The 23,695-nt window shown below is 41.9% G+C and overlaps 3 protein-coding genes across 11 annotated transcripts in view; 2 read left to right on the forward strand and 1 right to left on the reverse strand.

Annotated features, from left to right (window-relative positions):
• The window catches only part of rbm47 (RNA binding motif protein 47), a 35,360-nt gene extending 25,531 nt beyond the window's left edge, over positions 1–9,829 (forward strand). For 5 of the 9 annotated variants that reach the window (XM_084045793.1, XM_084045792.1, XM_084045791.1 and 2 more), the window contains 6 exons: positions 2,748–3,606; positions 3,759–4,095; positions 4,572–4,595; positions 5,497–5,703; positions 8,021–8,202; positions 8,325–9,829. In XM_084045793.1, the coding sequence (XP_083901919.1) occupies positions 2,779–3,606; positions 3,759–4,095; positions 4,572–4,595; positions 5,497–5,703; positions 8,021–8,202; positions 8,325–8,573 (1,827 nt within the window). In that variant the 5' untranslated portion in view covers positions 2,748–2,778 and the 3' untranslated portion in view covers positions 8,574–9,829. The remainder of the gene's footprint in view (positions 1–2,747; positions 3,607–3,758; positions 4,096–4,571; positions 4,596–5,496; positions 5,704–8,020; positions 8,203–8,324) is intronic. The other 4 variants (XM_084045796.1, XM_084045798.1, XM_084045797.1 and 1 more) reach the window with 4 other exon arrangements.
• Positions 9,830–13,951: 4,122 nt separating this feature from the next.
• On the forward strand, positions 13,952–20,762 carry zfp91 (ZFP91 zinc finger protein, atypical E3 ubiquitin ligase). Its single transcript, XM_084045764.1, has 12 exons — positions 13,952–14,863; positions 15,287–15,324; positions 15,521–15,637; positions 16,852–16,897; positions 17,273–17,383; positions 17,487–17,582; positions 17,713–17,898; positions 17,982–18,032; positions 18,236–18,314; positions 18,488–18,602; positions 18,699–18,798; positions 18,917–20,762. Exons 1-12 carry the CDS (start codon positions 14,439–14,441, stop codon positions 19,914–19,916), a joined length of 2,364 nt encoding a protein of 787 aa, XP_083901890.1. The 5' UTR covers positions 13,952–14,438; the 3' UTR covers positions 19,917–20,762.
• Positions 20,763–20,794: 32 nt separating this feature from the next.
• On the reverse strand, positions 20,795–23,111 carry LOC311036902 (uncharacterized protein). The gene is made up of 2 exons (XM_084045912.1): positions 22,822–23,111; positions 20,795–22,119 (listed from the first exon to the last, which is right to left on the reverse strand). Exons 1-2 carry the CDS (start codon positions 22,905–22,907, stop codon positions 21,438–21,440), a joined length of 768 nt encoding a protein of 255 aa, XP_083902038.1. The 5' UTR covers positions 22,908–23,111; the 3' UTR covers positions 20,795–21,437.
• Between the last annotated feature and the right edge of the window lie 584 nt (positions 23,112–23,695).

A 23,695-nucleotide genomic window follows, 5' to 3' on the forward strand; every position in this document is an offset into this window, starting at 1 on the left:
GCTCGATACTATCTCTTACCCTCACATGAGTGTTGTTCCACACTTTTTCATAACCCTTAGGAAAGGGAGAGACGGTCACACACTCAGTGTTTCACTTCTCTGGTCTTTCACAGTGACACGTAACTGCAGTGCTGTGACTTCCTGAGTCTGTCCTAAAAAAGGAAAAGCTCAGCAGAACAGTGACCACTACTGAGGAAGTTAAGAATATCCCTGATTGGTCAAGAATCAGGAAGTCAATTGCTCCACCACAAGAGCAAAAGGAAAATGTCTGGCGCCCCCCCCTCCCAAAAAAAAACATTTCCAGAGGAGGAAACCTACTGAACGACCTCTCCTTGATGCTTTTACCCTCAAGTGAATGGCACAGTTCTGACCTTGCAGCGTCACCCAGCTCCTTTTGGTCAGGGAACAGAACTCCCACTGTGGATAATGTCCTCCCTTTGTCATCAATCTGGCCTGATAAGGCAGATAAGAGATGGATTCCTGTTAGCACTTCAAATAGAGGGAAGCAGGGAGGGAACACATAAGGGGGAAAAAAGACAATACATTCTACTTGGATTGTTATTTTGTGTGTGTCTGCATAGACACACACACATGACATGACATGTGAAATGGAATCATCATTTCACATGTATCTATAATATCATCATGTACAAACTGAACATGTATTCACAGAAAATAATGTGATGTCCCGTTAACCTTTTTTGAGATTGCTGCCATGTGCACCTGTTGGGATTGGAAGTCATCTTGCCCCAGGTCAAACAGTGGCAACTAATGGACCTGTCTAAAGATAGAATGAGGAAATTAAATGCTGTATTCTTGATTAGTTTGTTCACTTTTTTTTATCACATCTCTTTGACCATATCTGAACAGTTTTACTGTATATATTGCGAATGAGTTATTTGTTTTAAAGTCGACTTCAGGTTTTGTTCATTAGCCAGTGGGCTAAAGAAAGAGCTCAGATAAGATTCTATAAATTTTAGCTGAGGATGAGGTATGAGTGGGTTTGTGTGCAACTCTAAGCCCTCTAGCCTTGGGTGAACCAACAAGTGAACGTGTGTGTGTGTGTGTGTGTGTGTGTGTGTGTGTGTGTGTGTGTGTGTGTGTGTGTGTGTGTGTGTGTGTGTGTGTGTGTGTGTGTGTGTGTGTGTGTGTGTGTGTGTGTGTGTGTGTGTTTCATGTGTGGGAGGGCGGGATATTGGGTCAGGTCAAGTGAGTGTACAGGTTACCATGGCTGCTCAGTTTTGTAGTCTTTTACCTGTGTAAACGGCCGCAAGCCTGAGTTATACTTAGATGTGTGCCGGTGTCGCTCACCGGAAATAGCAGATCTACAAGCTCACCCTGCATCACGCTGCTCTGCGATGTGAGCTTGTAGTTCTCCTATTTTTCTTGGCGTGCAACTATATAAATCAAGCCTTACCTATCCCAGCCTGTGTAGGAAATGTGACGCACACACACACACACACACACACACACACACACACACACACACACACACACACACACACACACACACACACACACACACACACACACACACACACACACACACACACACACACACACACACAGGTTCACTTTCCTCAAGGAGTTGTATGCTGTTTATCTATACTGTTTACTTTGTTGGCCAGCTTTAGTGTGATGGATTGATTTGATTGCCCCAATGTTGTATAAAGCATGGTGATCTGGGGATTTAAATCGTTGAGGAATTTTCCGTTCTGAAAGCAAGTGGTGTTGGAAAATGGGTTAGAGGGTAAGAGGTTTATGCTCTGAAATCCGATTTTTGATTGTTCTCTGTTCCTCCTATAGGACTGTGACCCTTAATGAAGTGACAGGCGCACATGCACGCACACGCACACTCTCTCTCTCTTTCTCTCTCACACACACATACACACTCTTACTCTCTCTCTCTAACATGCACGCACGCACGCACGCACACACACACACACACACACACACACACACACACACACACGCACACACGCACACATGCACACACGCACACACGCACGCATACACACAGAGACTGAAAGTCCCCCCTTGTGGTAACAGTGTATTACAGGTATTACTGCACAACAGTAGATTATTGTGCACTGCCGCTAGCTCACAGTATGTAGTCATATTTTACACAACATTATTAATTGAGCTTAACTTCAGCCGAACACATACCTCTATGACACACACACACACACACACACACACACACACACACACACACACACACACACACACACACACACACACACACACACACACACACACACACACACACACACACACACACACACACTTGTCCTTAGCATGTGACCCAGTTGTACTCTGTGAACCTTGAGCAGTGATTTCCATGGTTTACAGCCCCTCATTCTCCTTGATAGGGGTCGTAGGTCAGATGGGAGCTGAGACTCAAAAAACAAGGCAGTAAAACCGCTGATAGAGGATTTATAGATGTTGTATTCTCATTGGGCATGCCTTTGCCAGGTGACATGTTGTTTATTGTGCTGTATGAGTTTTAATTTTTATAATCTTAATCTTTATAATTGTCTTTTGCCACATCTTGCTTGGTAATTATTTAGTCAGTCAGGACACATACTGTACAGAAGTTTCAACAATATCCATTTTATGCGGATACTGTGATGGTTTTTATATGGATACATTTTGCATCACATGTTCCATTCCCGCTTTGACAGCGCTCTGTTTAACCGCCGAAAGAGCATAGTTTTAAAAGGTTCTCTCCCTTTTCTGTTCTTCAGGCCTCAGATCTGATTGGATGGTTTTGTCAGAATGACAGCCGAAGATCCTGCCTCCTCCTCAGCCATGAGCAACAACTCCGCCCCCTCCAGTTCCAACCCCTCTGGCTCCACCCAGCAGTCTCTCCATGGACAGATCCCTGAGGGCGTGGCTGGCGCTCCAAATGAGGCTGCGCTGGTGGCCTTAATGGAACGCACCGGATACGGTATGGTCCAGGAGAATGGCCAGCGGAAATACGGCCCCCCGCCTGGCTGGGACAGTCAGTCTCCACCACGGGGGTGTGAAATCTTTGTCGGTAAGATTCCCCGGGATGTTTATGAGGATGAGCTGGTCCCAGTGTTCGAGTCTGTAGGACGAATCTATGAGATGCGCCTGATGATGGACTTTGACGGGAAGAACCGCGGGTATGCGTTTGTGATGTACACCCAGAAACACGAGGCCAAGCGGGCTGTCCGGGAGCTCAACAACTATGAGGTGCGGCCTGGGCGGCTGCTCGGGGTTTGCTGCTCTGTGGACAACTGCCGCCTTTTCATTGGGGGAATTCCCAAGACCAAGAAGCGTGAGGAGATTCTGGAGGAGGTCTCCAAGGTGACAGAGGGCGTGCTAGATGTGATCGTATATGCCAGCGCTGCAGACAAGATGAAGAACCGCGGCTTTGCCTTCGTGGAGTATGAGTCCCACCGCGCGGCCGCCATGGCTCGCAGGAAGCTGATGCCGGGGCGTATCCAGCTGTGGGGCCACCAGATCGCAGTGGACTGGGCCGAGCCAGAGATCGATGTGGACGAGGATGTGATGGAGACAGTTAAAATTCTCTATGTTAGGAATCTCATGATGGAGACCAGCGAGGAGGTGCTTAGACAGGTGAGACTGGCTGGCTCTTTATTTGACTGGTTTGCTAATGGGTGGTTGGTTATTTATGTGTGCATGATGTTAAGTTTTACCTTTCTGGGGCAGGCAACAACATGGGTTTTAGAAAAGGTTAGAATCAAACATTTTTCTTCACTATGCAACAGGTGTTCAGTCAGTGGAATCCTGGATGTGTGGAACGTGTGAAGAAAATCCGCGATTACGCCTTTGTTCACTTCATCTCCCGCGACGACGCAGTCCTGGCCATGGATCACCTCAACGGCACAGAGGTGGAGGGGTCTTGCATTGAGGTGACTCTAGCAAAGCCAGTTGATAAGGAGCAGTACACACGCTACCAAAAGGCATCTAAGGGGGGCGCTGCTGCAGCCACTCCAGAGGCCCCTCAGCAGAACTACGTTTACCAGTGTGATCCCTACACACTGACCTACTACGGCTACCCATACAGCACCCTCATTGGACCTAATAGAGAATACTTCGTCAAAGGTTGGGATTGTTTTCTTCTATTTATGTACAAGTAGTGTATCGTAGACAGCCAACATGTTTCTATTAAAGCCAAACATTTACTTTTGTAAATGTGGCTAACGCTAGAAACAGACTTGGCAATAATGCTGTAACTCTCATTAAGGCAATATATATTTTGGATGGGCAATGAAGAATACACCCCATTAATAAGGAACACTTTGATTTAGAAATGGGTTTGATGAATAAGATAATTATGATTTCATCCCTGATGAGTTTCATTTGATGAAAGCTTTTAAAAATCTAACTTGATGAGGTATTTATGGTATAAAATCACTTACCGGTATTTTATTATATGAAAAAACTGAGTTAACCAGGTGCTGGACTGTTGAACGCAAATCCCATTAGCTTTGATGACTGATTATGTATGGTCTTTGGGTGGTAGCAGGAAAATCTATCTGACTTTCAACAATCATTGTGTTTTGGTTTTCTCTCCAAAGGAGCCCCAATGATACAGAACAATGGTAATCTCTCACATCCTTATTTCTACTTATTCCTCCAATGAATAATGAGCTTCCTTGCCATGTGACCAGCTCTTTGGTTTCTCTAACACCTTCCTCTACTACTATGCTGTCATTTCCCCTGTTAAACTACCAGGTCATTATCACTAAATAGCCAGCAACTTTCAAGCATGCCATTTTAAAATGTTTAAATACGCTTTCAAAATTCAGGCAAGAGGCCAAACAGCAGTCAACATTTTCTACACCAAATATCTTGAGTTCAAAGAAATAACAATAATAGTAATACATTTTATTTATAACATATTTGAACCAAATCTCAAAGTGCTAAGTACTGCGAGAGTTTAACCCCAATCTTTAAATTTAGAAGGAAAAGCCCCGTGCTTTGTCAGAATATTGTTGGAGAAAAGTTAAAAGGAGTTGCGGGGCACTCAGATGGGCGTGATAGTTTTATACAACCAGATTCTGACAAGTCCCGGAAAGGACGCGCTGTGATTGGCTTTGAGTGGCAGTTGGGGCAAACGTTCGCCTCAAAACATGATTTACGATTCTGTGCCTATCGGTACATCGTTTTTGCATTCAGCCAATCGCAAGGCAGGCAGGGCGGGGCTTGGTAGAATCTAGTTACCATTAAATAAGACCAACCAGCAGGGGTCAGCAGCGACAAGATTACACAAGTGTGTGGGGAAAACAGGGAATTGGGATAATGACTAAATTGGGAGTAAAAGGGGGGAAATTGGTAAAAATAAAAATAAAAGCTCCAGTTTTTTAGGGTTTTCTACCATTTCCTATCGCCCTACATGATATTTTCAACGTTGCCCCAGACAATTACATGCCAATGGAAAAATTCTTGGCTTCCAACTGCCCCAGTCCTAAACCGGATCCCCCCTGTCATGTGTATTTCAAGCAGGTACTGTGCGAGGTCGAGGTCGTGCAACTGCAGGTAACCGTACCCCTGGACCACGGGGGTCCTACCTGGGGGGTTACTCTGCCGGTCGCGGCATCTACAGCCGTTACCATGAGGGCAAAGGCAAGCAGGAAAAGCCCTATGAGCTGATGCCCAGTCTGGAACTGGCAGCCTCCGTCAACCAAGTTGGCATGAAACCTGGCACAAGTCAGTGAGATAGAAATATCCGTATACTCCCCTCATCTAAAACCCGTACTAAACCTTCTACTCTATATTTGTCCTCGCTGTTACCCGCTGTTTGAGGAACCTTTTGTATCAAGGGTATGGTTACTACTGGATGGTCATGGGCAAAAGGACTGCATTTAGATTTTTGACTTGTAGTTACAGATGATAGCTCCAATCCTCTGTCCTTTCTAGCATGTCCAGATACTGTAGTAATCATCCTTTTCTCCCCGATATTTCGTCTTTCTTTCATATCCTTTTGAGAGAGATTGAAGTCTCGCCCACATGCACTCAATTCCAGGGTCTGGCTGAAAAGTGGTTGGTTATTTTTGAGTTTGAGTTCACTAAATAAGGAATTTTGGAAGAATATCAGAAAGTATAGTGGTATATGGCTCCCGTTTATACTTAAAATGTATGCCAAATTGCTGCATAATAAAGGCAGTCTTTTAAAAAATGAGTTGGCCCCCGCTGCTCTGTTAAGCCTAATTCATACTGTCGTATGACTGCATCACTTTCCTAAAAATAACTTTAATAAATAATACATGTTCAACAAAAACATTTTGACACACAGTCATGCAGTCATACGATGAATTATAAATCAGGCTTTAGTCCCCTTACATCCACCACTTTTTTACTCTAGACCGGACTTGTACTGCAGACCTTCTATTAAATTAAGGTTGCCTTTCCCTTCTAATTCTATTTTTACCCCTAGCCATTCTAATCTGATCACTGAATCATCCATTGCCTAACAGTAATTAAATACAATCGATCCTAAATCCGCCAGATTACCTGACTTGTGTTGCAACATTATCTGTCTATCGAACTGTGTCGCCTTTTTTTGTTGATGTAACTTATGTGTTGATGCAAGGTGGTAATAGGTAGGTAAGGTGGAATTTCTTGCTTCTGGAATGATCTGACCCCAAACTGGACCTTGTTCCTCAATCCCAGTCTCTGCGGGATCACAGGATCAAGACCAGTCTGAAAGGACTTTTGTCCGTCAGAAACAATAGCTGCTTGTCGACGGCCACTCTCAGAGCAGGAGTAATGAGGCGAGCCAGTGCTTATCGGTCGTCCACGCGCACAACCAGTCCTCAGTGAGATTTACACTATAAAAACCTTTGTGTTCATTTAACTCTGAGACTGTGGACCCTTAGGGGTCAATTTGGTAACATTTGTACACTCTGAGTTAAATTAACACTGACGATGTTTATGTGTACTTTGGGGTTTCACACTGCTCACACCTCAGGCTCCTAGCTCATTTTAACCCCTGAACTTAAAAAAAAAGGATTGCATTCTAGGTCATTTGTGTTTTAATTAGATAGAGAGAAAGAAAGAGAGAAACGAGAGATGACATGCAATACAGGTACTTAAGGGGGCTTGAACATCTAAACATCTAAGATCCATCCAGAATCTAGGATCCATCTATATCTGGGCGTGGATATGCTTACCCCAGACAGACTTTAGTATCTGTAATCTGGTGTGATACTGAAGTCTGTATACAGGCAAAACTACAATCTCCAAACATAGCCATCACCACGATGTACAGTAACCACAAAACTAGCAGAAACCAGGTTGGCTTCTTCCGTCCTAAAAAAACGGCTTATTTTGTCAATAAACCAACTTGTTTCAACAGAACTATATTCATGTATTTCAAATTAAAACATGCAAAATAGGTGGTGTTGACTTTAGCTTTTCTCAGTATATGGTTTATTTTCCATTGGAGGGAGATCTGTCTTGTGGTTGTGTGTAAACGAATAGTGGATATAAAACAGATGCATGCATTAGAGTCTTAAACCTCCTGTTAGCCACACGAAGGCCACTGACAAGCAGCTAATGACGGGGTTAGTTGTCTGTGCATAATGTGTATGGGAGTGGGAGGGTTAGTGTAATCCAAATCACATCAAAAGCCAACTAGTGTAACCGCTTACTTTTTTCTTCCTTGTCTAAATTCTATGATTTCTATCCTTCTTTTTTCACTTTGGTATGTCATGCTTTTCATACATATGCATTTTGATCTTTTTTTGAGAATGCCTGTTTCTGAGGATACTGTATGCATGTGTATACGTGTGTGTGTGTGTGTGTGTGTGTGTGTGTGTGTGTGTGTGTGTGTGTGTGTGTGTGTGTGTGTGTGTGTGTGTGTGTGTGTGTGCGTGCGTGCGTGCGTGCGTGCGTGCGTGCGTGCGTGCGTGCGTGCGTGCGTGCGTGCGTGCGTGCGTGTCATCATTCTCATATTATTTTCTTTTTACTCAACAGCAGTTTCTCTTTATTCTGAACTCATTCTCTTCATTGTTATTCTGTGCAGTGGGCTTGCAGGCACTGAGTGGTCAGTACCCAGTTTTCTCTGCAGCTCCTGCGGCCAAGATGATGGAAGAAGGGAAGATGCATGCAGTTGAGCACCTTATGAACCCTCTGTCAATGCAGCACCCTGAACACAGTGGCCAGACAGCCACCCTGCCTTCAGTCTCTACACCTCCACCCTTTCAGGTGAACATTATACAGACCTACTGTTGTCTTTCTCTTCTCTCACACACAGTAGATTAAGTTGAACATTCTGCTACAATTGCTCCTTCATATATTTGACCTTCTCTTCCACTTCCAACACCCAGGGTCGTCCCATCACTCCAGTCTATGCCATGGCCCATAACGTGCAACGTATCCCTACAGCTGGTGGCCTGTATGGAGGCTATGTTCCCATCGCCAACTATGCTGCTAACACGGCTGCTCTGGCAGCTCTGCAGAAGAATGCAGCCGTTGCGGCTGCAGCATATGGAGGTTATGCAGGCTATGCCATGCCTCAGGCCTTCCCTGCCGCAGCCTTCCAGGTTCCCATCCATGATGTCTACCAGACATACTGATTCTGGAGCACAGACCACAATGTTGTCTGGGCTATGACTGATCAACCACTAAAACTCCACATCTGAACAATATACAGTTTGTCCTATTATAACTAAACATCCCTTGTTTCTGAAGAAGTTGTGAACCTCCAAGGTATCTAAGGAACATTTGTTTGATGTGAATACAATATTCATAACACAGACTGATATACAGTATACTGACCAAAATGTACACTGGACCCAAGCTTACCAGAGCATAGCCTTAATTATACTGTATCGACAAGTTGCCACTGACACCACTGAGTAATTATAATGGACAATCAGGAAAATGATATGCCTTTTATATGCCAATAACCCTGTTCCAACAAAAGCACAACCAACAACCAATACCAGTACCAACATCATCACACAGCTGGCCCTCACCTTTCTCTACAACTATACTGGTGTGGCAAACAAGAACATTGAAGGTACATTGAAAGTATTTATAAAGAGATGATACATATTTAAGTTTTTTTCTCTTTGTAGACCACTCATTTTTATTTGCGGTTATTTTCTTCTCTGAAGTAGAAATGAAGTGTAATTACATTGTGTTGATGTGCTAAGAACGAGATATTTAAGAAGAAAAAAAAAAGAAAAAAGTACAACAGGAACTACTGACCAGAGAGAATACCACTAAAGACAAATGTTTTTGGATATAATATTTCTTTTTTTTTCTTTCTTTTTTTGTTGTTGTTATATTTCATTAACATAGAATATTCCTGAGAATTCTACATACTGTAGGTATTGTTGTCCGTCCATGCTGGTTGAAAGAGCAGTTCATAGATGCCTTTTGGGTATTTTTTGGTTAATGTCGTTTTGTTTGTGTTTTTGGTTATCTTTAATGAAGGTTATAAGTGATGTGTTTATTTGCGTATTAACTACTTTGCATATGTGTATGGCTCTGTGTTATACTTTTCAAACATATAACTTGATATATTTGAAGCAATATTCCCAGCTCAATAACTTTTGTGGAAAATTCCTTTAGGAATACATAATGGAGAAAAACTAAAGTCAACTGCAATGCTTCCTTAATGGTGGGTGTCAAAGGTGTTTTAACATTTTCACTTGCAGTATATTATCAAATACTTAAAGGTATTCTCTGATATGTATTTTCACAAGTAACTTGATCTTTGCCAGAAAACTAAGACTGAAGTGATATTGCTTGGGTTTTCTCATTTACTGTATGTATGCCCTTGTTATCATTTTTGCATTGTCTGACTCTTGAAAGGTGAACAAAGTGGACAGAAAAGAGAAATGTTTTATATGGCTATATGGACCATTCCATCACTCACACGTTTGCCAAACTAGCAACTAAGAGAATTTAAGGTTACACTCCAGTCGGCTTAACGTTATAAAGATGACCTGTGCCAGACTAGTGCCTTACAGTAGTATCTACAGTGCATGAGCTACTCTGGGCTCAATTTTCATGCATTCCACAGGTCCTTTCACTATAGGCCTAAAAAATGTTTCATTTAGAAAGGAGATACCTTTGTCCATACAACTCCCTGTGTTCTTTATTATCCATCTTACCATTGTGTTATTTTATGATGCTAGTATGGTGAGACTTCTGTATGTACGGAAACTTGGTGTCAATTTCTGTGGTCAGAAATGTCAAGGCGACCTCTTTCCTGCACTCTCTTCTCTGAACATTCTTGCTGTAACACTCCACATAGTAGCATTCTGTCTTATCTCTTTCTCGTCCTCCAAAACAGCTTGACCAAGGTGCACTTAACCATATTTATAAAAGGCAAGAGATTGCCACTATCAGATGAAGGTTGAGATATTTAATATACTGAGCATTATTTCATGTATGAAGGGGTTTGGTTAGTGTTTTTCAATGCCTGTGTGTGTCAGACAGAGTTTTTCCTCACAGATGGAGCAAACATGAAATGACCCCTATGAATGTGTTGTAGGCACTTTTAAAACTCTGCTGTGTGTTGAAAACAAGTGTACTATGTGACTATCTGGGATTAACTGGAGCAATACCTCACAATGAAATATGTTTGTAGTCTATGCATGTACTGTACTACAACACAACACACACCCATACACACACAGCTGCTGATCATCAAGTCACACACCATTTTTATCTAAAAGTGTGAAAAGCTAGTATGAGTGAAAGAAAAAAAGAAACATCAAAATATTTGAGTGAATTTTACAACACAACTTTTTTAATTTATATCTCTTGTTTGATGTCATATTATGTTTCTCATTCAAAATAATGTTATGAACTTGGCTTTTTTTCATTTGTAAAGTGAGGATGGCGCTGAGAGGATTGGTCTGACTGAAGAAGAGGCTGATGTTCTTAACTCATCAAATATTACCACAGCAAATGAGGCATATTTTATGAAGTAACTCTTCTCTTTCTGTCCCAAAATATGTTTTGATCCTTTCCCCACCCTCCAAAACTGGATTTTGACTCTTTTGAAAAAACACTTGCCTGTATTTTGTTTTCCTTACGATGACGAAAAGTCAGGATATATTTAATATATGCTTTACATGTATTGTGTATGAAGTGAGAAAGAAAAGGTATAATATATTCTAAGTTTAAACATTTTTTCCTTTTCAATATATACACATTAATTAGGGATAACAAAAAAGCAAAAAAAAAAAAAAAAAAAAGGTTTTTTCTTTTTGCCAAAGTGTTCAATAGCTTTTGACCATTCAATGTTTTTTTTGTAGTTGAAGTAACTTTTGAACTGGATTTTGTGTTCTGAGTGGGAGCACAAAAGCGTGGTAGCTGATGCCCTTCTAATTCCACTGAATGGTACTAATTTCTGAGACAGAAGCTGGCTCACACAGGTCATCTCACTGGTTATTTGGCTGGATGTTCTGTACTCCACTGTAGCCTGTTTGCCACGACAGTTGACTAATAGTAAAACACTGCTTAGGGTTGTGCAATGCAATCTGAACTGCAGTCTGTCTTGACATCTGTCAAAAAGCACAGTAACACAGTTACTGCACAGAAACACCTCCATTCTTGATCTGTCTCCCACTCAAAACACCTGCTTACTTTCTATTGCCTGCATTTCACTCAAACTACATCTGTAGTATGAGCTCCTCCTGCTACCAGTGTGTCTAGCTGAAGATAGGTGTTAAAGTGTAAAATGTTCTAGTTTGTGCCTTATTGCCAAGTTGTGCCCTTTGATGTAGTTTTGTAGGCCTATGCAGACTGTTTTCTATCAGGTTTGTAAAAAAAAGAAGAAAAAAAAGAAGCTTATTCGGCATTGTTATATTTATAGTACAGTAGATAAATAAAGCATTTCCAAAAAGGTGTGGCGTTGTGTTGTGGTGTTTGTGTCATGTTAAGTTCTGTACTCGCTACTGTTCCAATTAATCAAAGCTTAGCTTATCGAACAGTAGGTCAAATATCTTTATATTTTCTTGCATAGGCCTATCATGAAACCATACCATGTAGATCATTTGGATGTAATTAAAGGGGTTTTACAGTTTAGGTCAGATCAGTACAGAATGAGACTATTTCTAGAAGTGTTCTGATTAAACCAAAGGACATTGAAACAAGCCTTTGTCAACGTTAACCCAAGACTGACCTCATAGATCAACTATTAGTCAACATATTAGGCTGTCTGGTGAATGTTTCATAAACTATTCTCTGTAGCTCAACTTTACCCTAGAGTTACGCTTAAACCCAAGGCAGAAGGAGGCGAACGTTTTAAAAACATGCAGTACATTTAGTAGAATACCATAGTTAAGGGTATACCATTATAGACAAAAGACTTCTGAGTATTTCAATCAGACAATTATTGCTGACTAACGGTGACACAGGATCATAGTCCCACATTTAACAACTATCTACATCACTTCATGGTGCTGTAATGTGTCATCACAGAGTAATGTTATCACAAGCCTTGTCCAAGTGTGGTTTGGTTAGACTGTTTTGTTTGAAACAGATCAGTGTTCAGTGTATCCAACTTTTATCATATAGGACAGTGGTTCAAAATAATCATATTTGAACTGGGGACCCCCCAAACTAATCATAATTATGTTTAGCCATCTAATTTAGTTTGACTCAGCTCCACAGATAAATATTGTGAAAATAGCCAATCTACAAGCTCACAACGCCTCACGTTGCGAGGTGTTGTGTGAAAACGTGCCTCTGTCTGTTATTTGTCAATTTAGCCAATGTGTGACCAATTTTTATATTATAGTTTGTTGATTACTTTTCATGCAGGAATGGTCTTTTTTCATTTAATTTATCTTCAGGTATTAAAAAGGTCTTAAAAGTCCTTGAATTGTCACTTTACTGTCATCTGGAGACCACTGATATAGGACAGGTAACAGGAGGAAAAGTCAATCAGACACTTATGACAAAGTCGCCATCTAGTGGCAAATGTATTTCATAAAATTGTTTTGTCGCCAGCCTAACCTAACCCCTATCCGGGCATGTCCAAAGTCCAGCCCGGCCCAGGGGCCAATCCTGGCACAAGGGAAGATTTTATATGGCCCATGGCTTCCTTCCTAAAATATATTATTTAGGGCCCACCAGTTTAGTCATGTGAAATTCATACATGTTATGGGTATTTTGAAATTGTTGGATTTGTTTGTTCCTTGTGCTGTTTCATTCTCAAGATGTGAAAGATGTGATTTTTTTGTTGAAACCTTTTCACACTTTACATTTGGCTACACTGTCATATGAACAAAATACAATGTATTGGACTGTAAATACAGTATAATAACAATGCAGTGAAAAAAAGGCTGATTATTTTGTTTTGTTCACAGCACAGATGAACTTTGCCTACAATGTGCACAATAGACAAATAGCTTACATTTGTTGAAATGCAATGCATTTTTACTGTATGTGACTTTGTTATGGTCCAAAGGTACAGTATACGGGAGATGCAGCTGGCCCCAAGTATTATTTTCAAATAGGGCCCCCTTTGAAAAACGTTTGGACAGACTGTGAAGTCTTCAACATGGTAGCCAATACAGAATATAGTATTAGGGAGCAGATTTGGGGTTTTAACAGCTGAATAAATTAAGAACTACTTTGGAATGCTTAAATATGCTCAGTATAGGCTTTAAGTCACATCAACAAGAAGCAAAACGTTTAAGCATTCAAAAAGCTCATTTTTTTCTCTCCAGGTTTCTGAATTTGAAAAAAGTGATAATAATAATAATCAATATGCATATCTAAAATGGGCCTACAAATAAATAAACTAAATAGTATGATGAATAATAACTTCATTTCATGTCATGATTTAATAGTAATAAAGATCATTATTATTATTATCATCATCAGCAATTAGTAGTAGATTCTATGCTATTTACAATTAAAATTGTAATCTCGTAACTGCACTACAAGTCCCACAATCCTTAGCGTGGTCGTCTTTGTACATGCTTTGCACTGCTGCCGCTGTTTTGTAGATTTATAAATAATGTAGCTGGAGTCGACCCGCTCTGTAGAGCTCCACGGGAAATCCACATGATTTCTCGATCCGTTTAAATGGGATTGCTGCGCATGAAGCCAACCTTGGCTTAAAGGAGACGCAACAAAGCACACAAAATGGCTGTGCTCTAGGCCCGTGCGAATAAGTAGGCTTACTATAGCTTTAAGAACGCAAAAACAGTGTCTGCTTCTTTAAAATTATATTCGTTTATTACTGAATAGATAATTAAGAAAAGTTTTAAATTCATAATCAATAATTTGATGCGTTTAATATACGACGAAGCCAACGCGTCCTGTTAAATATGTCACACTGTTGGACAAGGGCCTCTTGCATCCAAAACGTATTTATATCGGATCTGTTCCATTCTTCTTCAAATTGCATGTAAACCTACTCAAGTGTGCGCGGAATCGAAAGTGCAAAGAAGGGGCGACGGGCGGTGATGGAACCGGACAGTGACCCGACCGGGGACGTTAATGATAAAGGACAGCCCGTGGACAACAAGGCCACGGAAGAGACCGCGGGTAGTAGTACAGCGGTCACGCCGCGAAGGGGCCTGAGGGAGCGGGGAGTGCCGCGTCCGAGGTCCGGTGTCCCCCCCGCCACCACCACAACCCCGGACATCAACGGAGCTGCGCCGAGCCCACAGGGCTCTGGACGGGTGTTACGGGACCGGTCGACCCGGGCCGTGCCGGCCTGGCTGAAGGACAGCAAGAGTGACGACGAAGACGAGACGGCCGCGGACACGTCAAGTGCGGCCAAGCGGAGGAAAGTTTCTCATTCCAGACGAAAGAGAAGCGTGGAATCCGCAGGCTCAGCGGTACAGGATGATGCAGACGTTGCAGGTGACAGCGTTCTAATTAAAGAGTAAGTTGTTACTGTTGTTGAATCAAGGTAGCGTTACGACTATTTGTTTTTAGATGTAGCGTACACATATAACAAGAAACAAACCCAAAAAAAGCACCAGTTTCAAACTTGACACTACCTACAAACTCGGTCAGGTCCTGTCAAAAACACGCCTTTCGGTATAGTTCATCCCCTTGCTGTATATACATCTGCATCAGATGAAGAGGGTGGGGGAAACTTACCTGGCTGTATACAATTTGTGAGTGTCTTATTTTATGCTGTGGTTTGTGAGCGTCTGCATGCTCTAATCGATATGAAGTGTTTGTGAATAAACATAGCTAACCTAATCTGGCTGATCGGCATCATCAGCCAGGAATAACTATAATATATTAACCAAACAAATAACATTTTTTCCCCTCCTTTCTTTATCTCTCCCTGCCGCAGTTCAGTGGATTCCAAGAAACCTGATGCAGATGCTCAAGGTAATCTGCCTCAAATGAACACATAGTTAATAAAACCCAAATCTTTGTATGTCTTTGATATGTAATGGTCTTTCCCTCTCTGATAAAACTTAAGTATGTATGTAGCTGCCTGTGTGTACACTCACATGTGTCTGTGCACCTTCCAGTACATTTTCTGATGCCAGGTGTTTGATGCCATGATTTCATTGCTCTCTAGGTCCTCTGTCTAGACGCCCCCCACTGCAGACCCGTGCCAAAGCTCCTGGCGCCAGGGCTGCCAGAGGCTCTGCCAAGCCTGTGTGTAAGAGTGAACCGGGCACAGAGAATCCAGCTGGTGAGCAACCTGCTAGGAATGAAATATCATGGTTTAGTATCTGGACCGCTAGTCACAACGCATCACAGTGTAAAGCTTAGTTTATACTTTGTGGCACAACGGTGCCACACGCCCAAAATAGCCAATCTACAAGCTCACAATGCGTGGCACATTATGCGCTTGTAGGACACATCCATTAAAATATTTGAATCACTGTTTTTTTCAACATTGGTCAGAAAAAACATCTATCAGGAGACCACAAGGGGAGGTAAATGCAAATTCCCATAGAAAGGTGTCATTCACTGCCGCCCTTTTTCCTTTTTCTCCTTTGTACATATAGTGTTTTGTATTTGTTGATGACATGTAGTATTGTAATTTTTTTATGCTATGTTGATTAATTGAATACCTAGGACCACAATAGAAACAAGTGCCCAAGACTATTTTTGTGTTATGCTTTTAGATTTAATGTCTGACTGTACCACATCATACTGTTTACATTTCTGACTATTCTATATATTCAATATTATTCAATCAATCAATCGATCTGCTCTTTTCGGTGCGAGGCTGTGGACGTTTCACACAGAGTATTTATCCTAGTAAACTCATTCATTCTATAAAGTCCAGTTATCTTACTTTGGGAAGGTGGTAGGGCTGCCTGTCACTATTACAAATTTAAGTTGACGATTAATTATCACTCAAATAATTGCGATTAACAATTTAATTGTGTTTCTATAAAAAAAAAAATCTGTTTGGCTTTTAGCTTTCGGAAACAAATTGGCACAGGGCAGATATGACAAATAACACATATTTACTTTATACATAAAAATAAACATTAATAGTGGAAATAGCCAATCTATAAGCTCAAAACGCAACGCGATGAGCTTATAGATCTGCTATTTTCACTAATTATTTATAAAAAGAAAATGTTTTTAACATGGAATTTATTATGATGATTATGCAAAAATAATTGCGATCATATAAAGTAATTGCGATTAGACGATTATGTAATAATTGTGACAGGCCTAGGAAGTTGGTCACCCAGGACTGTAGCCTAAGCATGTTAATAGTCTTGTGAGTTTATAGCAGGGATTAAATTCCAACCTGACATAACCTCATGAACACACTGGCATGAACTTCATGCATTACGAGTACAGTACCATACTGTATGTAGAGTTATTTTGTCTTGCTGGTGCTCATGATATCTCTCTCTCTCTCTCTCTCTCTCTGTCATACAGCAGGGGAGGCAGAGGTGAAAGATAAGGAGACAAATACTGATGCAGTGTGAGTAAACCGTATATTCTCATATGGTAAATTGGTTAATTTAGACATTTAAATTGACTAAATTCTTTTTTGATGCTGTTGAATGGCAACATTACATGCGTGTACACACACACACACACACACACACACACACACACACACACACACACACACACACACACACACACACACACACACACACACACACACACACACACACACACACAGAAACGGTGGCTCCAGGCTCCAGCTATATTACAGATCATTGGTTCCCAAATTGGGGGTCCTTGGGGTTGATTGTCCATTGACCCAGAGAGTGAAAGTGAGTGAGTGTGGGAGGCGGACAGGCACAGATTGTGATACGTTTCATTTACCTATGTCCTACTTCCTTTACAGTGAGAAGAAAGAGGAAGGTGAGGATGCTGATGTTTCAGGCATGAATATTGAAGATCCTCCATTTCAGGATGTGACCAGTGACCTAGACTACCAAGTACTGCAGACACAAAGGTACCCCAAACTTAAACCTTATTGCTTAATTGCAACTGGTGCAAACTGTGTAAGGAGAGTGCATTCGGTACAGCACTGATTCCTATTGATTTTCTTTCTTCAGTGGTGCAGAGGAAGTAGAGGGACTCAGCAGTGATGAAGAGGATGTTCCTTTCAAAGATGATCTGAATGACCAGAGCTATGACCCCAAGGCTGAAAGGTTGTTTGCATCACACGCACGCATAGTTCAAAGTTTGCAGATGGAAATATCTGCTGTCATCCCAATAGTGTTTTAAGTGTGATTCTTGTCCAGTCCCTGAAGTTCCCTCTCTCTTTTCTGCGTTTCTCAGAGACATCCCTAAAGTGAAGCGAAGGGCCCCTCCTAGACAGAAGGAGAGGAAGGAGAAAGCACCCACTAAAGAGAAAGAAAGAGAGGTTTCGGAAATAAAGATAGAGGGTTCTGAGAACACAGAGTCTGTGGAGGAGGAGGTGAAGCTGGAGGAAGATGCGGGCGAGGACCCGGATGGACCCAGAAAGTAAGCTACAGTGTTTTGATTGTCCATCGTTCTCCTGATCACATACTGTATACTTCACTGAATTGACTTTGTTCTGTTCCCAGAAGGGGCAGGAGAAGGAAAGACGACAAAACGCCACGGCTTCCAAAGAGAAGGTTAGATGAGGGGCTCCACTGGCCTTTAGCTTAGATATTCTTCCTTAGCTCCTCCTTTGTGGATAAGGGAGGGATATACATACATTTTGTCATTTTATCCATGAGTAATTTAATGGATAAATGAGTTGTATTAATTTTAATTGTGGTGTTTAACAAATGTATTAACAAATATATATATTTGTATGTCCTGCCCCCACACACAGAAAGAAACCCCCAGTTCAGTATGTGCGTTGTGAAATGGAAGGGTGTGGCACAGTTCTGGCTCATCCTCGATACCTACAGGTTTGTCACAGCAAGCACAAAATCCCAGTGGGGATGCCTTATGAGTGGGCCCATTATGCCAGTTCATAACAGAGTTCAATTCAGTAATATAAAATGCATTAGATGAGAATTCATCCAAACCATTGTGTAAATGTGTTTACGTTCTCGTTGCATCCTATTTCCTCTCCACCCAGCATCATATAAAGTACCAGCACCTACTGAAAAAGAAGTATGTATGTCCTCACCCCTCATGTGGAAGGCTGTTCCGACTGCAGAAGCAGCTGTTGCGTCATGCTAAGCATCACACAGGTATGCATGCCTACATATACACACAAATGAGCAGGAGTTAGGAGGATACATTTTTCAATATACATTTAAATACAATTGTGTTTTTGTGATGTTTAGACCAGAGGGACTACATCTGTGAGTTCTGTGCTCGTGCATTCAAAAGCTCCCACAACCTGGCTGTGCACCGTATGATCCACACCGGAGAGAAGCCCCTCCAGTGAGTGTCTCTGTTTATAATTAGTCATTATTTTATTTTTTTCAGTCTATTATTCATAATAATCATTTACTCGTCTCATTCTAACTTGCTCCCTTCCTCTCCCATCCCTATCTGATAGGTGTGAGATCTGTGGCTTCACCTGTCGCCAGAAGGCCTCTCTCAATTGGCATATGAAGAAGCACGATGCTGATGCCACATACCAGTTCTCCTGCTCCATTTGTGGCAAAAAGTTTGAGAAGAAGGACTGTGTGGTGGCCCATAAGGCCAAGAGTCACCCAGAGGTACTAATTGCTGAGGCGCTGGCAGCCAACGCTGGTGCCCTCATCACTACCCCTGCCTCCCTGCTGGAATTTCAAGGAAACCCTGTCCAGGCAGAGGTCACCAGCCTGGAGGTGAGTCAAATAGGGCAGACTGGGCACGTCACACAGTTGAGCCAGGTGGGGCAAGTTGGGCAGCAGGTGGCACAAGTGGCTCAGTTGTCCCAGATGGGTCAGGTTGCCCAACAAGTGAGCCACCAGGTGGTGTTATTGGGTCAAGACCAGAGCCTCCACACGATGCAGGTGCCAGTGACCATTGCACTGTCCCCCATTGACCCCCCTTCTCCTGCTGAAAACCAGCAGCAGACCCACCTCCAGCTCCAGATGCCCCTCCAGTTTGTGCATGCAGCTCAGCAGTCGCAGCAGCCACAGATCCAGCAATTGACCCTCCATTCTGGGTCAGTGGTGACCCAGCAACAATCACAGCTGCAGCAGCAGCTGCAGCAGCCGCCAATGCCTATGCAGTCATTTTCCTCACAGCAGCAGCAGGCTCAGGGACAAACTCAGATCCTACACATGACGTTCCAGCCTGTCAGCCAGTCCCATATTCATCAAATCCCTATACTAGCACCTCAGCAGCTCCACACCCTGCAGACCACCACCTCATGCCAACCTCAGGATTCATCCTCCAACAATGGGGAAACCTACATTCTAGACACCTCAGTGCTCTCCTCTTCTCCGTCAGCTAATTCCCTTCATCAACAGACGGAAGTGGGAGGGGAGGGGGGTGTGGTCTGGGAGCAGGAAGGGGAAGTTCTGACTGATAGTACAGTGGGCCATGTGCCACAGGTTCTCATATGAGGAAGGAAATGTGTGCAACTGTGCATAGAGCAAGGCAAAGATAGTAGCCAACTATATTATCTGTGACGCTATATACTGTAATACAATGTTTGAGACACATAGGATCACCATCATGTTATGTATTATTCACCCATAGTCACTTTTTGGTAGCTTTTTAGATCTATCAGGGAAAGATACGTACGTATGTGTGGGTATTTGTATCTGTAAGTTGTTGCCTTTGTACATAAGGTGAAGTAACGTTAGTCCTATAACTTTTACTGGCCTTTGTGTGTTTATTAATGCTAAAAACAGACCTAGGAGGATGTGCTATTGCAAAGCCTGTTATGCAGTAACATAGCATTTCTCAATGTAAAGTACTGAAATATATTGATTCAAAGTATGGCTGCATCAGTACCTGAATGGTCACAGAACACCTGGAAAAGTCACTGAATATGAGTAATCAGATTTTCAATACCTGGGAAAAGTTACGGTAAAATGGGGCATATCTAGAAGTTTTGTTGCAGGATTTTTTTTTCCTCCGATGAATTTGTCAAGCTTGACTGAAGGGAAAACAATGTAGCAGGTTTTGTGTTTATGGAAGTCCAAAATAGTTTCAGTTAACCAAAAGACAACTTTGGACATTGAAATTAGTTATTCAGCAAGAAAGTTACGTTTTTATTAGATGCTAAGATACTGGCCATAGTATAGCGCTATAAATTATATAAGCAATAGCCATTGGGCAGTGATGGACTTTAAGTGGCAAATATGTCCCTGCACCATGTGTCAATACTCCCACGATTTGAGATGTATGTGTGGTAAGAGAAGATTCTGTTAATTTATGAGGTAAATAAATGTCTTTTACATTAACTTGTACAAACAGTGTATTTATTATAACGGGGTAAAAGCCATAATATTTTGTTATAAGATTTTCACAAAGAGTGAGTCATTCAAGACAGGGTGGAAACACACATGGAAATACACAACATTAATCCCTAACCATTTCACATTGTGAACTTTACAGTGTTTTAGCTTTGAGAACAGACCCTTTTCGGTAGATGCATGGATTAAGGTTCTCAGTCGCTACGACTGATTTCAGTCATTTGGAAGCCAGTGTGTCTATGGAAGCATGTTGCGCACCAAAAATAGCCACTCACAACACGTCACAGGATGACGTATTGTGAGCTTGTAGATTGGTTATTTTCGGTTATTAGTCATTTTAAGATTAAAGGGTGTTCCAAGTGGTCAAACTAGCAATAGAATAAAGAGTGTTTGAATTGGTCAAAGTAGCAGAATAGAATACATGTTCAGAAGCATCTTCCATAAAACCCTAATGGTCTTGGATATTTCATAAAAAGCAAAGGTTAAAGCCTCAATCTGTGATTTCTTCAACTGGTTGTGCTGTGTGTAGAACAGCAAGGACATAGGTTTACGATAATACCTAAACATAAATTCTAATAAACAAAACGTTTCAGTCGTGAGATTTCTTTAGCTTTATTCCATGTACTGTAGATGTCCTAAAGTGTCTGTACTCTCTCCTAAAGTTTAGGACAGATGATGACGTTCTCTGTCCCTTTGCATAGCAAACTGCTTCATGGCTCGTTTGGGAGGGATTAAGGTGTTACTCAGTCCTACCCTCCTCTTCCTCCCTTGTTGCTCCTCAGTGTCACCCTCACTCTGGGGTTCTCCATCACCAGGCCCATGAATATGGGATTCAAGCATCTCTGACCCTTGTGTGTCGTTGCCCACAGAGTGTCCATAGATACTGGGAAGGCCTGAGGTCTGGAGGTCGCTATCATGCGCAAACTTGCATTTGATTCCAAACCGGCACCTCCCGTCCTTTCTGTACGCCACGCACATCCTCTTGCCTCCTATCTGAGAGGGCTTGGCCTGCAGGGTGAGGGGGACGTGTTTCTGTAGGACACTGAGTTTCTCATCAGCTTGAATCTTGAAGGGGTTGGCAAACACACTGCTACCGGCACAAGCGCTCAGCGGAGGAGGAGGGAGTTTGTTGGGACTGGGAAGCAGACCTCTGGGGGTGGGTCGTGACGGCGCGGACTCGGATGACTTCACCAGCAGCTTCTGTGGTGGTCGTGGTGAAGGTTCTGCCTGTGCTTCTGCAGATTCAGATTCACTCTCTGATTCACTGGAGGCTGAATTGGACTCCAGCAGGAAGTTACGGGTCTTCTTGACAGCTGTGTCCCCACTGGCCACCGCACTCCCAGTGCTTATGAGAGAAGGAGACAGAGGCAAGAGAGTACATCATTGTAAATGAAATGAAAATAATTCACACTTGCTTTGGCAATGTAAATGAGAGGGAGAGGAGATGAGAGGGGAGGGCTGTGGACGTTTGAGGATCCAGCTGTACCCCCTAGTTATAAACCAATAAGTACGCTTGTTTGGTGGTTCTCAAACTTTTCAGGCCACGACCCCCCAAAATAATCTAATTTGAACTGGGGACCCCCCCCCCCCCCACCCTGATAAGCATTTGGAATTGTGGGAGTTGCGGCATTACATTTAGTTTGACTCGGTTCCACAGATAAATATTGTGAAAATAGTCGATCTTCAAGCTGAAACGTTGTGAGCTTTGTAGATCGGCTATTTTCATTTTTTTGCCTCTTTCTTATATTATTTGACTATTTGGCCAATGTTTAACTAGTTAGTCTAGTTTGTTGATTACTTTTGATGCAGTAATGTTCTTTTTCTTTTCTTTTTGAGGTATTCAAAGTTCTTCAATTGTCACTTCACTGTCATCTGGAGACCCCCCCCCCCAAAAAAAAGCATGCGGCCATTGCGGGGACCCCCCTGGGTATCTCGACCCACAGGTTGAGAACCACTGCGCGGCTAGCTTACAACATTGCATTCTGTTTTCTGTGTATAACGTTACCCGACCATGTCTTGTTGTAATAGAGGATGTTTGCACACTGACCTGGCCGCACCGCCGTGGTGGCCATCATCTCCATCCCCTTCACTCTCTGAGTCAGAGGACAGTCCGTAGCCGACGAGGGAATTCATTTCAATGAAATCGCGTAGCAAAGCTTAATATCGAAATTCACCCCGCTATTATTCCTGTCTCTTGGAGATCAAGTACGCTGAACCACTAAAAGTGCTACAATAAGTAGGTAGGTACTGAGAAAATGCAAGCAGACAACTATAATTATAACTTGAGTCGTTGATAAACATTAGCAGCTAGGTTTAGCAGCTGAAAGAAGGGTTGTTTTGATGTACCTACGCCACCTATAGCACCGGCATGGCATTGCAGCTTCAAAAGCACTAATCTTTTGCAGACCATAATGTTATTTAAACATTACTTTAATCCAATGTGATTTCTTTATGTTTCGGATTACTTCACCGCCAAATTCCACATATTTTACAGCTGAATTATCACGTTAGTTAAATGTAAAGGCCAATGTACAATAGGTTAAATATCATGGCTATTTGCAAATTGCAACAAATAAAGTAACCAATCCTGTCCTATCCTGTCCGATGTCTAATAATAATAATAATAATTATTATTATTATTATTATTATTATTATTGTTATTCATATATGGCATGCTTATTGTTGTTGTGTTATTAATATATTATTATTATTGTTATTTATTTTTGTTGTTGCTGCTGCTAAAATGTTACAATGAATGAATGAATGACAACAGGATGGTCAGTTTGGATGAATGCTTGCATTGCTCGACTAACGTTAAAGGTAGGGTAAGTGATTTTCTTTGGTTAAAATAAGTGTTAAATAGCTCTGATAGTACTCTTTGCCATAGAGTGTGTGTTCAATAATAAGAGTCTCTCCCGCGC

This window comes from Gymnoscopelus microlampas, assembly GCF_963454915.1.
Source record: "Gymnoscopelus microlampas genome assembly, chromosome: 2".
NCBI classification, from domain to species: domain Eukaryota; kingdom Metazoa; phylum Chordata; class Actinopteri; order Myctophiformes; family Myctophidae; genus Gymnoscopelus; species Gymnoscopelus microlampas.